This window comes from Thalassophryne amazonica, chromosome 15 (genome assembly GCF_902500255.1).
Source record: "Thalassophryne amazonica chromosome 15, fThaAma1.1, whole genome shotgun sequence".
NCBI classification, from domain to species: Eukaryota; Metazoa; Chordata; class Actinopteri; order Batrachoidiformes; family Batrachoididae; genus Thalassophryne; species Thalassophryne amazonica.
Genome location: NC_047117.1, coordinates 1,904,377 through 1,920,946, shown reverse-complemented (window position 1 = coordinate 1,920,946; position 16,570 = coordinate 1,904,377). Strand labels below are relative to the sequence as shown.

Here is a 16,570-nt window from a genome sequence, read left to right as displayed (position 1 = left end):
CCTAATCCACATCCAGCTGTGTCATGACCCTGCTGAGAGGTCAGCAGTGACTTGAGATGATCGGCCACTCTGACATCTGTGATGGTTTTTCCTCAGGTCCTGGGATGATTTGGTCCAACCTCCTCAACAGGCTCATGAAGGTCCACAGCTGGATTAACCTGCTTGGATTCCTCAGACCAAGAATCCTGAACTGGGTCCCTGCTGGTCCTTTGTCTCCAAGTTCCCTTCAGGCACTGAAGACAGTTTAGCTATGGAAGAGACCCACCACCGGGGACTATTTGAACCCTGGGTCTGAGGAGCTGGAATTTAAAACCCAGGTTTTTTTTGGTCTGATAAGCGACAGCATCATTTCTGAAACTAAAGAATTCTCACAAGAATAAATGTTTGTTGTTCTGATAAATAAATTTGAATCACTTTAATCACCAGCTGTCCAGGGTCAGCTCAAGGTCAGCAGGTCAAGTCTTCTCATTCATAACTTGCAAGGTCTTCCCAGGCCACATGGGAGACATGGAATGCTTCCAGTCTCAGTCTGAGGGTTTTCTGGGATTGATTCCCAGTTGGGTATGCCATGTTGGACCAGATGTCATGCATCAGTGCATCCACCACACCATGGAACTGTCATGTGTCCTGGATGGCAACCACCCAGGCAACTAACCAGTCCATCCCCATCTCTCCAAAGTACCCATCTATCTGCTGCAGCCAGGTGAAACTTAGGCGTGTCCTTGGCCAGGTGAAACGTGGGCGTGTCTTCGGTGAGGTGAAATGTGGGTGTGTCCTTGGCCAGGTGAAATGTGGGCGTGTCCTCGACCAGGTGAAACGTGGGCGTGTCTTCGGTGAGGTGAAACGTGGGCGTGTTCTCGGCGAGGGAAAACATGGGCATGTCCTCGGCCAGGTGAAACGTGGGCGTATCCTCGGCCAGGTGAAACGTGGGCATGTCCTTGGCTAGGTGAAATGTGGGTGTGTCCTCGGCCAGGTGGAAGGTGGGAGTGCCCTTGACCTTCTCCTGTCTCTGGGGTCTTCAACACTGAGACACCTCTGTCCTGGATCATGTCCAAAGAAACTCCCCACATGGACTAAATTCAACCTGGTCTCACAGCAAGTTGTGATTCAGCAGCACGAAATATTCATTAATCTATTGGTTCGTGATATTGTGATGAAAAGTGCCTCATTTTCGTCACAGCAGCACAAATTCATTCTCATTCATTCTGTGATGGCTGCATGAAATTAAAAGTGAAGTGGGGGGTCAGGTGGTTATGGTTAGGGTTGGGGGTAGGAGTAGGGTTAGTAATAGTGAGTTAAAAAAAGCTCCATCACGAAAATTTGACTCATTTTGTCACGGGAGCAAAAAACAACAACAACAAAAAAAACCGTGAGACTGGGCTGACTAAATGTGTCTGATGTTCCCTCACAGTGTCAGTGATCCTTCTCATCTGAGTCTCACTAAGTAACCGTTCACTGGACACAAAGTCATTCCAGCAGGAACCAAAGATCTTCCACAGAGACCTGGGACCAAAGACATCCAGTCCTCACCCGAGGACAGGATGGGTCAGGACAGGGCAGGTATTTGATGAAGATGAGGGCCATGAGGGCGCTGATGAGGATCAGGTAGGCCTGCTGGAGCTGCAGGGGGCCTTTCCAGTGGATGCAGATCATCCCCACCACCCCAAAGTTCCAGATGATCGCCCCCAGTCGGGTAGTCCATCGCCACGTTGTAGGTCTTAAAGACTTCCCTGAGGGGAGACGACATCAGGCGACCTGTCAGCGCACTTCAACACGACTCCGAGAGAATCCAACATCAAATTCAACACTGTTTACCATGGTGATGAAACACAATAACTCCATCAAACACATAAAACATGGGGAGGTGATGGTCTAGTGGTTAAGTGTTGGGCTACAGACCAGAGGATCCTCGGTTCAAATCCCAGCCTGACCGGAAAATCATTAAGGCTCCTTGGGCAAGGTCCTTAACCCCTGAGTTGCTCCTGGTGTGTAGTGAGCGCCTTGTATGGCAGCAGCCTAACATCGGGGTGAATGTGAGGCATTATTGTAAAGCACTTTGAGCGTTTTTGCAGATGGAAAAGCGCTATATAAATGCAGTCCATTTACCATTTATTCACTATCAATCTGGAAACCTTTTGTCCAGTAGGAGGCAGTAAAAACTACAATACAGCCATTTCCAACATCCCAAAAGTCCTTCAAAGGGATGGAATACTGAACACATCTAGCTTTTTAGTCCAGGAACCATCTTAAGTTCCTGCCACACTTTGACAGGGAAAAAGGTTTAAAGTGGTTTTGCGTTGCTAAATGAACACCAAATAGCTTTGGCATCAGAGCCCAACTTTTGGTAGAGGTCAAAATGAGGTCAATTGGGATCAAAATTAAAAAAATGTCCCAATCAAAAGGATACCACAGGTACTCATACAGAATCCAAAAATATACCTTTTGTCCTATGGGCCATTTTTGAGTCTTGATCTGAGTTGATCCCATTTTGAAACCAATTTCAAACTGTTTTCCCCGTGAAAGAGTCACAGGACCTTAAGACTGATCCTCTACTATTGGGTCAGTGGTTAGAGTCCAAGTCTGACAACCAGACAGAGCAGGTCTGAAATTATCTGTGTGGTGACCTTCTGGTGATTTAGTTTTCAGATAATTGCTGCAACAACAGGACACCATTTGTCCTGCAGATGTTGCTATGGTTACACAGGGGAGACACAGGTGATGCTAGCTGTTGACATGCATGAATATTTAATCAGCGGGAACATCAGGTGAAGGCGTCGGTGTCGGGGAGGGGCAGACTGAGCTAGAGTGCCTTTATTAGAGAGAGTAGCAACATGACAGGTCGGGAAAGAATCGGTCACGTGACTCCTGGTGCCATCTTGGGGATAAAATAGTTGTTAATGTGTCTGTATGTAAATCAGCTATTTTATTCTATTTATTCTCTGAAAATGTTGGGTTGTTGTTCGTTTGGAGGCACAAATAGACACAACAAGTGCTTCAAGATGTACAGATTCACTTCAGATCTGAACAGAAGAAACATTTGGTAAAATAAAAGCGTGTGGGATGGAAGCGACTTCATCATCAAAGCTTTGAGAGGTCAATTTATTGTTCAGTCCCATGTCAAGTAAAACTCACCTAAACCGTCATCATATAAACCAAATATTCACAGTCACCGGACAAAAAAAGTCCTAAGGTTTTTGTATTGTTTTCCATGGAATAAACATCGTATATTATACTAATAATGAATGTTTATGAGTTCAATGGTACAAATATTTTATGAGATGAAAGCTGGAACAAACCATTTAACTTGGCTTTGCCTCATTGAATGGTTTGTTCCAGCTTTCACTGAATTAAATATTCGTTCCATTGAAAGAATGTAAAAACATTCATTATTTGCTTTATATTACAGCTAAAATAGATCCTTGTCATTTGATATTTTATTAATTTATAAACAACAGAAAAGGGACTTACATGTTGGTGTTCCACTGTGACGTGTAGTCCAGTGATGCAGTGCACCGACTTTGGACTTACATAGAAAAAAAAAAAACTTTGTGTAGTTCCTCAGTCCAGCCAAAAATCATGTCAGTGTTTCATGTGAACAGGTCTTCATGCATCCAGACAGATTACAGTGGGTTTTGTATGTGTATGTGTGTGTGTGGGTGTGTGTTACAAGTAGCGTCAATTAGCTCAATCAAATCATTGTGTTGTCCCCTGCTCATGCACATGCACACATACGCAACCGGCTCGGTCGACTGTGTACATCCTCAGTGTAGTGAAAAAAAAAAATCATATCAGAAATGAGTCCAGCTTTTCTTCTTTCTTCCTGCTAACAGCCTCCAGACAGCACAGTGGATTTGTTCTGTATGTGTGTGTGTGTGTGTGTGAATTAGCAGCATCAGTTAGCTCAATCAAATTACTGCACGGTATGAAAAAAACTCTCTTTTCTTTGTCAGTGGATTGGTTCTGTGTGTGCGTGTGCGCGCATGTGTGGGCGCGTACATGCGCGTACACAAGCACGTGTGCGCACATGCATGAGGACATACGTGTGTGTGTGCACACGTACGTGCGTGTGCATGCAGAGTGCAATGGTACCAAATGTATGGAACCAACTAAATGGAACCAAACTGCACTAAATGCAACGCAGCACAAATGGGATGAATTAATCCATGTCATGTGACATACAAAGCACCAATCAAATGACAAGGATACACTCAGCCGTTATATAAAACAGATTTGTACAGCGGATTTTTCGCTCGCATACGATAAAATGTCCTGTCCAATCACCAGTGGTAGGCACAGTTCCGCTAATCCGCTAACTGCTAATTATCGAAGATAATGTTTTCATTATCGGATTAGCTTTTCAGATCTTTGAAAACCATTATCAGACTAATTATCTGCCGATAAGTTTTGGTCCAATATTTTTTAGGCCGCTAACATATGTTTGCAGATGTGGTAAACAAAGCTGAATAGTTACAAACATCTATGAAATCTAAAATCAGTTGAATACCTATGATGGGGAATTTTCAAGATACTTATCCACTATTAATGTCTTTGACTATGTCTTTGATTATGTCTGTGATCCTGTCTTTGATTCTGTCTTAAATATTATACATGTGTGTGATTTCACTTAATATTGCTCTCTTAGTTAACACTGAACTGTTAAAGTAATCATTAAACTGCTCACACGGGAAGATGAACTTCTGCTCACATGGGGAGTGTGAGAGTGTTTTTGCTAAGCACAGATGTACATTTTAATTAACAGTCCAGCCTTGAGCAGAGAGCAGTGTGACCTGCACACCAGCTCAGGGTTGGATGCTGTTTTCTTGACTGGAGGCATGAAGCCATAACAATTTTCATATCGATGTGAGAACAGACTTTGATTCGCCACTTTGTTTTGTATATTGTCTCTTCCACATGTCTGTATGCAAGTTTATTTTAATAAATACAGGAGGCAAGTGGGCAGGGCCTTCCAGAGCTAATAAGATGGTCGGTGACGAGGGTCACGTTTGTTTGCTCTCTCCTGATTCAGGAAAAGAAATTCAGTGTCTCCTGCGTGATTATTTTCTGTGTTAATTGAGTTGTTCCCTTTTCAGGTTCAACTCTGACAACCTACCTGTTAAATGTTTTGCAGTAGATATGCAATTCGATTCTCCATAAACAGAGGAGAGTTGGTTCTAAAAGGAACCACTGTATTCTTTGCAGGCAAAGAAGAACTTGTCACAGGAAGAAGAGAGAGAAGAAGAGGAGGAAAAAAAAAAACTACGCTGGCAATATCACCCAAGTCATCCAGAGGCATCCAGTTTTAACTTATGGTTAAAATTTTAACCAAACTAATTTTCGGTTATTTAAATTAACGTCACGTCTGAAGTTTTATAAAGTGAAAATATCAGATATATGTTTTAGTTTTAAAGTAATGCACTAATTTTGAAGGTTTTAGTATGGACATGCTGTGTCCAAGTGCATTATGGGTATCTCTCGTGAATATATTCTCTGGGTTTATAGACGTTATTGTGTTTGTTTTATGTAAAAAATTGATCATTGTTTTCAAGATGCCTTCAAATGTTTGTTTGATCCACAACCCAAAGATCCTCACAGCAGAAAAGTCGGCAAATGAACCAGGAAGTTTTCACATTTAAGAAGCACAAGTCAGAATTTTTTTTAAATTGATACATTTCTAATAATTGATCATCAAAATGTTTGTGGATCAATTTAATGAATGATCGGCGTGAGAATCACCGTCGACGTCCAAAAACCACATGACGAACAAACACACGAGCATCACCTCACTCCAACACGTTCACAGCCTGCGTGGCCGTGAGTGGAAACTCTCCATCCTGATGTCTGCTGAGGCGTGATGGGGGACAGCTCTGACCCCAGCGTTCCTGCTGTTAGCGGTTAGCTGTTATCTGTCCAACAAGGAGCTGCTGAAGGGCCGCGGCCACGCACGGCCTTGTATGGCCATGAGGCTGCCAGCAGCATGACGATAACCAGCGACAGCAGTTATGCAGCCATGTTTAGAACAATGTCTGTTTCTGATAAATTTAGAGTCGTTATCGGGGCGAGCGCGCCGAGCTCGGCTCAGCAGGACCCCAGAGGCGCGTCCACGTCCCCAGACGGGCCAAAAAAACCAACAAACACACGTCCAAGACTTTCCTGCAGGTGCAGCGCTGTGACCTACCGCCAGGTGATGTTTCACTGTGAAAGCTAGTAAATATACATTTAATAATGGTTTCATATGGCAGTGACAGGGTGAGTAGTGGTTTCATATGGGTGTGACAGGGTGAGTAATGGTTTCATATGACTGTGACAGGGTGAATGATGGTTTCATATGGCAGTGACAGGGTGAGTAATGGTTTCTTATGACTGTGACAGGGTGAATGACAGTTTCATATGGCAGTGACAGGGTGAGTAGTGGTTTCATATGGGTGTGACAGGGTGAGTAATGGTTTCATATGACTGACAGGGTGAATGATGGTTTCATATGGCAGTGTCAGGGTGAGTAGTGGTTTCATATGACTGTGACAGGGTGAGTAGTGGTTTCATATGGGTGTGACAGGATGAGTAATGGTTTCATATGACTGTGTCAGGGTGAGTAGTGGTTTCATATGGGTGTGACAGGGTGAGTAATGGTTTCATATGACTGTGACAGGGTGAATGATGGTTTCATATGGCAGTGACAGGGTGAGTAATGGTTTCTTATGACTGTGACAGGGTGAATGACAGTTTCATATGGCAGTGACAGGGTGAGTAGTGGTTTCATATGGGTGTGACAGGGTGAGTAATGGTTTCATATGACTGTGACAGGGTGAATGATGGTTTCATATGGCAGTGACAGGGTGAGTAGTGGTTTCATATGACTGTGACAGGGTGAGTAGTGGTTTCATATGGGTGTGACAGGATGAGTAATGGTTTCATATGACTGTGTCAGGGTGAGTAGTGGTTTCATATGGGTGTGGCAGGGTGAGTAATGGTTTCATATGACTGTGACAGGGTGAATGATGGTTTCATATGGCAGTGACAGGGTGAGTAATGGTTTCTTATGACTGTGACAGGGTGAATGACAGTTTCATATGGCAGTGACAGGGTGAGTAGTGGTTTCATATGGGTGTGACAGGGTGAATAATGGTTTCATATGACTGTGACAGGGTGAATGATGGTTTCATATGGCAGTGACAGGGTGAGTAGTGGTTTCATATGGCAGTGACAGGGTGAATGATGGATTGATACAGCAGTGACAGTGAATCATGTTTTCATATGGCTGTGACAGGGTGAATGACAGTTTCATATGGCAGTGACAGGGTGAGTAGTGGTTTCATATGGGTGTGACAGGGTGAGTAATGGTTTCATATGACTGACAGGGTGAATGATGGTTTCATATGGCAGTGACAGGGTGAGTAATGGTTTCTTATGACTGACAGGGTGAATGACGGTTTCATATGGCAGTGACAGGGTGAGTAGTGGTTTCATATGGGTGTGACAGGGTGAGTAATGGTTTCATATGGCAGTGACGGTGAATGATGGATTGATACAGCAGTGACAGTGAATCATGTTTTCATATGGCTGTGACAGGGTGAATGACGGTTTCATACGGCAGTGACAGGGTGAGTAGTGGTTTCATATGGGTGTGACAGGGTGTGTAATGGTTTCATATGACTGTGACAGGGTGAGTAATGGTTTCATATGACTGTGAAAGGGTGAGTAGTGGTTTCATATGGGTGTGACAGGGTGAGTAATGGTTTCATATGACTGTGACAGGGTGAATGATGGTTTCATATGGCAGTGACAGGATGAGTAGTGGTTTCATAGGTGGGAGAGATGGGCCAGGTAATGTTTGAGGCTGCGTTTGTGCTGTTTGTTATCGCAGTTCACAAGTGGACTGATAATGTTTCAGCGTCATTCTCTTCATGCCATTGTGGGTCAAAGGTCAGCTTCAGAAGGGTGAGCATCTTCTTCACACTTCATTTCAAAAATATCTGTAGTTTCTTTGATTCTTGACCTTTATCATTAGAATATCTGTAGTTTCTTTGATTATTGAACTTTATCATTAAAATGCCTGTAGTTCCTTTGATTATTGACTTTATCATTAGAATATCTGTAGTTTCTTTGATTCTTGACCTTTATCATTAAAATGTCTGTAGTTCCTATGATTATTGACTTTAATCATGAAAATGTAGTTTTGACCTTTATCATGAAAATGTCTGTAGTTTGTTTGATTCTTGACCTTTATCATTAAAATATCTGTAGTTCCTTTGATTCTTGAACTTTATCATTAGAATATCTGTAGTTTCTTTGATTCTTGACCTTTATCATTAAAATGTCTGTAGTTCCTTTGATTATTGACTTTAATCATGAAAATGTAGTTTTGACCTTTATCATGAAAATGTCTAGTGTGTTTGATTCTTGAACTTTATCATTAGAATATCTGTAGTTACAGTACTTTGATTCTTGACCTTTATCATTAAAATATCTGTAGTTCCTTTGATTCTTGAACTTTATCATTAGAATATCTGTAGTTTCTTTGATTCTTGACCTTTATCATTAAAATGCCTGTAGTTCCTTTGATTATTGACTTTAATCATGAAAATGTAGTTTTGACCTTTATCATGAAAATGTCTGTAGTTTGTTTGATTCTTGAACTTTATCATTAGAATATCTGTAGTTACAGTACTATCATGAAAATGTCTGTAGTTTGTTTGATTTTTGACCTTGTTGTGAATGTCTAGTTTTTTGTATTCTTTTATCATGAAAATATCTATAGTTTATTTGATTTTTTTTACCTTTGTTGTGAATAATGTCTAGTTTTTTTTATTATTTTGTCATGAAAATGTCTGTAGTTTGTTTGATTTTTGACCTTTGTTGTGAATGTCTAGTTGTTTTATTCTTTTATCATGAAAATATCTGTAGTTTGTTTGATTTTTGACCTTTGTTGTGAATAATGTCTAGTTTTTTTTATTCTTTTATCATGAAAATATCTATAGTTTGCTTGATTTTTTACCTTTGCTGTGAATGTCTAGTTTTTTATTATTTTGTCATGAAAATGTCTGTAGTTTGTTTGATTTTTGACCTTTGTTGTGAATAATGTCTAGTTTTTTTATTCTTTTATCATGAAAATATCTATAGTTTGTTTGATTTTTGACCTTTGTTGTGAATAATGTCTAGTTTTTTATTCTTTTATCATGAAAATATCTATAGTTTGTTTGATTTTTGACCTTTGTTGTGAATAATGTCTAGTTTTTTATTATTTTGTCATGAAAATGTCTGTAGTTTGTTTGATTTTTGACCTTTGTTGTGAATATCTAGTTTTGTATTCTTTTATTATGAACATGTCTGTAGTTTGTTTGATTTTTGACCTTTGTTGTGAATATCTAGTTTTGTATTCTTTTATCATGAACATGTCTGTAGTTTGTTTGATTTTTGACCTTTGTTGTGAATAATGTCTAGTTGTTTTATTCTTTTATCATGAAAATGTCTGTAGTTTGTTTGATTTTTGACCTTTGTTGTGAATAATGTCTAGTTTTTTTATTCTTTTATCATGAAAATATCTATAGTTTGATTTTTTTACCTTTGTTGTGAATAATGTCTAGTTTTTTATTATTTTGTCATGAAAATGTCTGTAGTTTGTTTGATTTTTGACCTTTGTTGTGAATATCTAGTTTTGTATTCTTTTATTATGAACATGTCTGTAGTTTGTTTGATTTTTGACCTTTGTTGTGAATATCTAGTTTTGTATTCTTTTATCATGAACATGTCTGTAGTTTGTTTGATTTTTGACCTTTGTTGTGAATAATGTCTAGTTTTTTATTATTTTGTCATGAAAATGTCTGTAGTTTGTTTGATTTTTGACCTTTGTTGTGAATATCTAGTTTTGTATTCTTTTATTATGAACATGTCTGTAGTTTGTTTGATTTTTGACCTTTGTTGTGAATAATGTCTAGTTGTTTTATTCTTTTATCATGAAAATGTCTGTAGTTTGTTTGATTTTTGACCTTTGTTGTGAATAATGTGTAGTTTTTTATTATTTTGTCATGAAAATGTCTGTAGTTTGTTTGATTTTTGACCTTTGTTGTGAATATCTAGTTTTGTATTCTTTTATCATGAACATGTCTGTAGTTTGTTTGATTTTTGACCTTTGTTGTGAATAATGTCTAGTTGTTTTATTCTTTTATCATGAAAATGTCTGTAGTTTGTTTGATTTTTGACCTTTGTTGTGAATAATGTCTAGTTTTTTATTATTTTGTCATGAAAATGTCTGTAGTTTGTTTGATTTTTGACCTTTGTTGTGAATATCTAGTTTTGTATTCTTTTATTATGAACATGTCTGTAGTTTGTTTGATTTTTGACCTTTGTTGTGAATATCTAGTTTTGTATTCTTTTATCATGAACATGTCTGTAGTTTGTTTGATTTTTGACCTTTGTTGTGAATAATGTCTAGTTGTTTTATTCTTTTATCATGAAAATATCTATAGTTTGTTTGATTTTTGACCTTTGTTGTGAATAATGTCTAGTTTTTTTATTCTTTTATCATGAAAATATCTATAGTTTGATTTTTTTTACCTTTGTTGTGAATAATGTCTAGTTTTTTATTATTTTGTCATGAAAATGTCTGTAGTTTGTTTGATTTTTGACCTTTGTTGTGAATGTCTAGTTGTTTTATTCTTTTATCATGAAAATATCTGTAGTTTGTTTGACTTTTGACCTTTGTTGTGAATAATGTCTAGTTTTTTATTATTTTGTCATGAAAATGTCTGTAGTTTGTTTGATTTTTGACCTTTGTTGTGAATAATGTTTAGTTTTTTATTATTTTGTCATGAAAATGTTTGTAGTTTGTTTGATTTTTGACCTTTGTTGTGAATAATGTCTAGTTTTTATTATTTTATTGTGAAAATGTCTGTAGTTTATTTGATTCTTGATCTTTATCGTGAAAATCTTGGTCATTTTTTCTTTTGACCATTATTGTGAAAATGTCTGTCGTTTCTTTGCAGTTGTGACTCTTAAATTGGTCTTTGGACCATGAGGAGTGTGTTTAGATCGTGTCCTTCAGTCTTCCCGTAAAGGTCCTTTATCTTCATGTGTTAAAAATAGACCATTAAACATTTCTGCCGCTGCTTGAGGCTCCACACAAACACTTTGATTAATTACTAATTTACGGAAGGAAGCACTAAAACGGCTCCTGATGGGAACCAACATCCACCTCCAAATATTTCCTTTGTTTTACTTTGACATGCGTTCTTTGTTACATCACAAAGAGTTGATGGGATCAAAGATTCAGATATTTGTCTGTTGGTTGTTTCAGGATGTGTGAGTGTCTGTCTGCTTTATAGGGTTAACTTCTACTGAGAGAGAGAGAGAGAGGGAGAGAGAGAGACTGAGAAGGAGACAGAAAGAGAGAGAGGGAGAGGGAGAGAGAGAGACTGAGAAGGAGACAGAAAGAGAGAGAGGGAGAGGGAGAGAGAGAGACTGAGAAGGACACAGAAAAAGAGAGAGAGAGAGAGAGAGACAGAGTGTTTGATGTCAGACGGAGGAAAACTTGTCTGAAAGGATTCTGTTGTTTCTGGATTAATTGAAATCTTGTCTTCTTTCTTTCTTTTTTTGGAGAGGGGGATCCTGATTCTGTAACGACTCCAAACTTTCCAGGTTTTTTTTTATATTTCTTGTTATTTTTCCAGATCGCCTGTTTGACAGTACGTATGAGACTTTCTGTTATGTGTATTTGTCTCATTAAATTCTCAGATAATGACCATAAGTCAAATTTACAGTTGGATGAACATATGTGAACATTTCTAAGCCAGGATACGATATGATGTCATAAAGTGCTGAATCTTCCTTTGCGATGCTGATGTGGATGCTGTCCTGCAGGTTAAAGATGTTTAGAGGTTTCATTAAAATAGCAGGGGTGGTGGCCAAGTGGTTAATGCGCTTGGTTTCAGTGCAGAAGGTTCCTGGTTCAAATCCCACCCCTGCCACATTCCTCCATGTAATGTGGAGTTGCGTCAGGAAGGGCATCCGGCGTAAAACCTGTGCCAATTCAACACGCAGATCCACCTTGGATTTGCTGTGGCGACCCAGAGTGCAAACAAGGGAGCAGCCGAAGGGACTTACTAGAGGTTTCATTAAAATCATCTGGACTTTTTAAAATCTTCCAAACAGCTAAACATCTTCAGCTCAAGACAACCTAATGGTGGTTATTTTTTTATTTTTTCAGTCCTGTTTGATTTACAGTAGGACATCTGAAACACACATGAGCCTCTGTCAGTGGAGTTTGGTGCAGAGGTCGGCTTAGGGTCACAGAAGAGTTGCTGACATTTTGACAGATTCATGTCCGGTTTTGATTGGCAGATCCCAGTGATTTCCATGTTGTTGGTCCTTTGTCAAACAGTGCCCCCTTCTGGCTCACTGACAGCCACAATAGTGTTCTGGCGATTATGTGATCAACTTTGTCTGAATATCTTAGGAGCGGCGGACAGATTTCAAGTTTTCCTCAGCTGGTGACTGCAGGTCAGAGTTCACCAAAGTTTAACTCACGATAAATGACTTCAGCAAATATTTGCTCATGTTTGCTGATCTCAGCAAATTATCTTGAAAACGATGTCCGCATAAATTTACTGTGAAGAATCTTTTGATGTTTTATGTTTTTGTGCCTGCAGGGTCAGCGGAGCTGAACTGTCACCATGGACGGAGCCACGCCCTCATTTGTGTTCTCCACCTATCAGCTTCTTTTCCTTACAACCATCATCTCATCTGAAATCCTTCATTCAGCAGCAGGGGGCTCCACTGCCCCCAAGTCCAACGCCACACTCACCAACCGCACAAAATGTGGCGGCAGCACCAACTGCATTGTGGGTGTCATCCTGCCGCTGTGGGAGCCGGAGAACCCGGCCTTCACCGACCGCCTGGCCAGAGCCACCATTTACTTTGTGGGTTTGGCCTACATGTTCCTGGGCGTGTCCATCATTGCTGACCGATTTATGGCTTCCATCGAAGTCATCACCTCCCAGGAGAAACAGATCACCATCAAGAAACCAAATGGAGACAAGATCACCACCACAGTACGCATCTGGAATGAGACTGTGTCCAACCTGACCCTGATGGCCCTGGGTTCTTCCGCCCCAGAAATCCTGCTGTCAGTCGTGGAGGTTTGTGGTCATGACTTTAATGCCGGTGAACTTGGGCCGAACACAATTGTAGGAAGTGCTGCTTTCAACATGTTTGTGATCATCGGCCTCTGTGTCTCTGTCATTCCTGAAGGAGAGACCAGGAAGGTGAAGCACCTCCGGGTGTTTTTTGTCACGGCCACCTGGAGCGTGTTCGCGTACACCTGGCTTACCTGATCTTGGCTGTCTTTTCTCCAGGGATTGTGGAGATATGGGAGGGGCTTCTTACCCTCTTCTTCTTCCCTCTCTGTGTGGGGTTTGCTTACGTGGCCGACCGCAGACTTCTTTTCTACAAATATGTCTACAAACGGTACAGAGCAGGGAAGCAGAAGGGAATGATCATTGAAACCGAGGGGGAGCCGGATCTTCCCTCAAAGGTCCACGTTGAAATGGGTGATAAAATCTTCAACGCTCTCGAAGAAGACTTCACAGATGGGGAGGCGGATTTTTATGTGAAGGAACTGGATGAGGAGGAGGCCAGGAAAGAGATGGCCCTGATCTTGAAGGAGCTGAAGCAAAAAAACCCAGAGAAGGACACAGAGCATTTGATCGAGATAGCGAATTATCAGGTTTTAGCGCACCAACAAAAGAGTCGTGCATTCTACCGCTGTCAGGCGACACGGATCATGACAGGCGCAGGTAACATCCTGAAGAAGCACGCCGCGGACCAGGCCAAGAGAGCCTTTCAGTTTGACCTCTGCCTGGAGGTCTCAGAGAGTGACTTTTCCTCCAAGGTTTTCTTCGATCCTGGTACCTACCAGTGCCTGGAGAACTGTGGCAGCGTGGCTTTGAATGTGGTGCGTCGTGGGGGAGACCTAATGAGGACCATTTCAGTGGACTACCAGACTGAAGACGGCACTGCAAACGCCGGCTCAGATTACCAGTTTAGCCAGGGTATGCTGGTGTTCAAACCAGGGGAGGCAGAAAAGGAGATCCGCATCCCCATTATTGATGACGACATCTTTGAGGAGGATGAGCATTTCCTGGTTCATCTTAGCAATGTGAAGGTCATATGTGAGGACACTGATTTGGATGACCACAGGGAGAACCGTGTGGACACTCTTGCCGGCTTAGGCCTCCCATGCACAGCTACGGTGACGATCTTCGATGACGACCACGCGGGGATCTTTACTTTTGAGGAGCCGGTGGTGACTGTGAGTGAGAGCATCGGGATGATGGAGGTCAAGGTGATCCGGACTGCTGGAGCCCGTGGCGTTGTGGTGGTGCCGTACAAAACCCTGGAGGGCACGGCTAAAGGAGGTGGAGAGGACTTTGAGGACACACATGGAGTCCTGGAGTTTGAGAACGATGAGATCTCGTAAGTATGACCACAGATGTCTGTCTCACTCAGTGTGCCGCAAGGCATTGTGGGGTTTTATTTGCATAACATTGTTGGGACTCATTACTGTTTCTTTGGAAAACCTGGATGGTGCAGCGCTGGGTTGCAGCGGAACATATTAAGAAGTCCCTTTATTTGATCTCATGATCGCTTCCACTCAGTCTCACATCCATCTCCACTCAGTCTCACGTCCATCTCCATGCAGTCTCACGTTCGTCTGCACACAGTCTCATGATCGCCTCCACTCAGTCTCATGTCCATCTCCACTCAGTCTCACGTTCATCTACACGCAGTCTCACGTTATTCACCGGGCATTCTCATGTCCGTCTGCAGCCAGTCTCACATTTGTCTGCACGCAGTCTCATGATTGCCTCCACTCAGTCTCACGCCCGTCTCCACTCAGTCTCACATCCGTCTGCATGCAGTCTCATGTTCGTCTCCACGCAGTCTCACATTCGTTGCTATGCAGTCTCACAATCGTCTCCACGCAGTCTCACGATCGTCTCCACGCAGTCTCATGTCCGTCTCCACGCGGTGGCATGTTTGTCACCATGCATTCTCACGTCAGTCTCCACGCAGTCTCACGATCGTCTCCACACAGTCTCATGATCGTCTCCACGCAGTTTCACGTTCGTCACCACGCATTATCATGTCTGTCTCCACGATCGTCTCCACGCAGTGCCACGTTCATCACCATGCATTCCCACATCAGTCTCCACGCAGTCTCATGTCCGTCTCCACGCATTCTCACGTCCATCTCCATGCAGACTCACGTTTGTCTCCACACAGTCTCATGTCCGTCTCCATGCAGTCTCATGTCCGTCTCCACTCAGTCTCACGTCTGTCTCCACTCAGTCTCACGTCTGTCTCCACTCAGTCTCACGTCCATCTCCATGTAGTCTCACATTCGTCTCCACGCTGTCTCACGTTATTCACCAGGCATTCTCATGTCTGTCTCCACGCAGTCTCACATTCATCTGCACGCAGTCTCATGATCGCCTCCACTCAGTCTCATGTCCATCTCCACTCAGTCTCACGTCCGTCTCCATGCAGTCTCACGTTCGTCTCCACGCAGTCTCATGTTATTCACCGGGCATTCTCATGTCCGTCTGCACACAGTCTCACAATCGTCTGCACGCAGTCTCATGATCGCCTGCACTCAGTCTCACGTCCGTCTCCACTCAGTCTCATGTCCATCTTCATGTAGTCTCACGTTCATCTCCACGCAGTCTCACGTTATTCACCGTGCATTCCCATGTCTGTCTCCACGCAGCCTCACATTTGTCTGCATGCAGTCTCATGATCGCCTCCACGCAGTCTCATGTTTGTCTCCATGTGACACAACAAACTTCAAAAGAACGATGATGAAGATGAAAAAATTAAATTCACAACATTTAAATTCTGCTGATCTCTGTTTATTTCAGTATCATCTGAACTTTTCCAAAGTGTTTGATATGTTTGTTTCTTTGTCTCCAGTAGCTGAAGAACTTGGTCTGTTCTGACCAGGTTCAGGTATTTGCGCCTTACTGAGTCTGTTGTCCTGATGGTTTTGGGTCTTGTGCAGTTCGATGCTGGTTCTGAGTTCCTCCGTGTCCTTATTAGGACCTGCAGCGGGCCGATCCTGCTCATCGTCAGTCACAGACTGGATCCTAAAGCCCAGATCTGGAACTGCTCCTCTCAGGGGAGGTCTAAATCCTGATGACACGGCGGCACGCACAGCTGGTCCCGGTCCAATCCTGGTCCTGGTCCAATCCCGGTCTGACAATAAGCAGACTGACCTGCCAGCACAGAGGAGCTTCAGACATCTCAAAGTTTTTCTGAAACATGCTTCATTTAGTGTTCTGAGCCTTTCAGACGAATGAATCATGTTTCCGTCTGAATAAACAGGAAGCGGGTAACTGTGCACACAGCGCCACCAGCAGGTCAGAGTAGCCACATGTTTTTCATTTACTTCATGACATCAAATGCTTTACTTTTGTTAGCATGTTAATGCGCTACTGTCATCATGCTAACACTGTAAAATGAGCACATTCTGTGTTTTGTCATTACCCATAATGCCGTGTGGCGTGACACTGTCAGCACG

General features: G+C 42.0%; 1 protein-coding gene and 1 long non-coding RNA gene across 3 annotated transcripts in view; both read left to right on the top strand.

Annotated features, from left to right (window-relative positions):
- Window positions 1–670: 670 nt before the first annotated feature.
- Window positions 671–1,073, top strand: LOC117527098. Of its 2 annotated transcripts, none has more exons than XR_004565437.1 (3): window positions 671–703; window positions 758–791; window positions 981–1,073. It is a non-coding gene; the product is annotated as an uncharacterized LOC117527098 (long non-coding RNA). The 2 variants fall into 2 exon arrangements; XR_004565436.1 differs by having other exon boundaries at window positions 687–703; window positions 785–811; window positions 947–1,073.
- A 10,559-nt stretch (window positions 1,074–11,632) lies between these two features.
- Window positions 11,633–16,570, top strand: part of slc8a1a (solute carrier family 8 member 1a) — a 38,357-nt gene continuing 33,419 nt past the window's right edge. Inside the window, 3 exon segments of the mRNA XM_034189261.1 lie at window positions 11,633–11,678; window positions 12,642–13,314; window positions 13,317–14,466. Of these exon segments, the coding sequence (XP_034045152.1) occupies window positions 12,666–13,314; window positions 13,317–14,466 (1,799 nt within the window). The 5' untranslated portion in view covers window positions 11,633–11,678; window positions 12,642–12,665.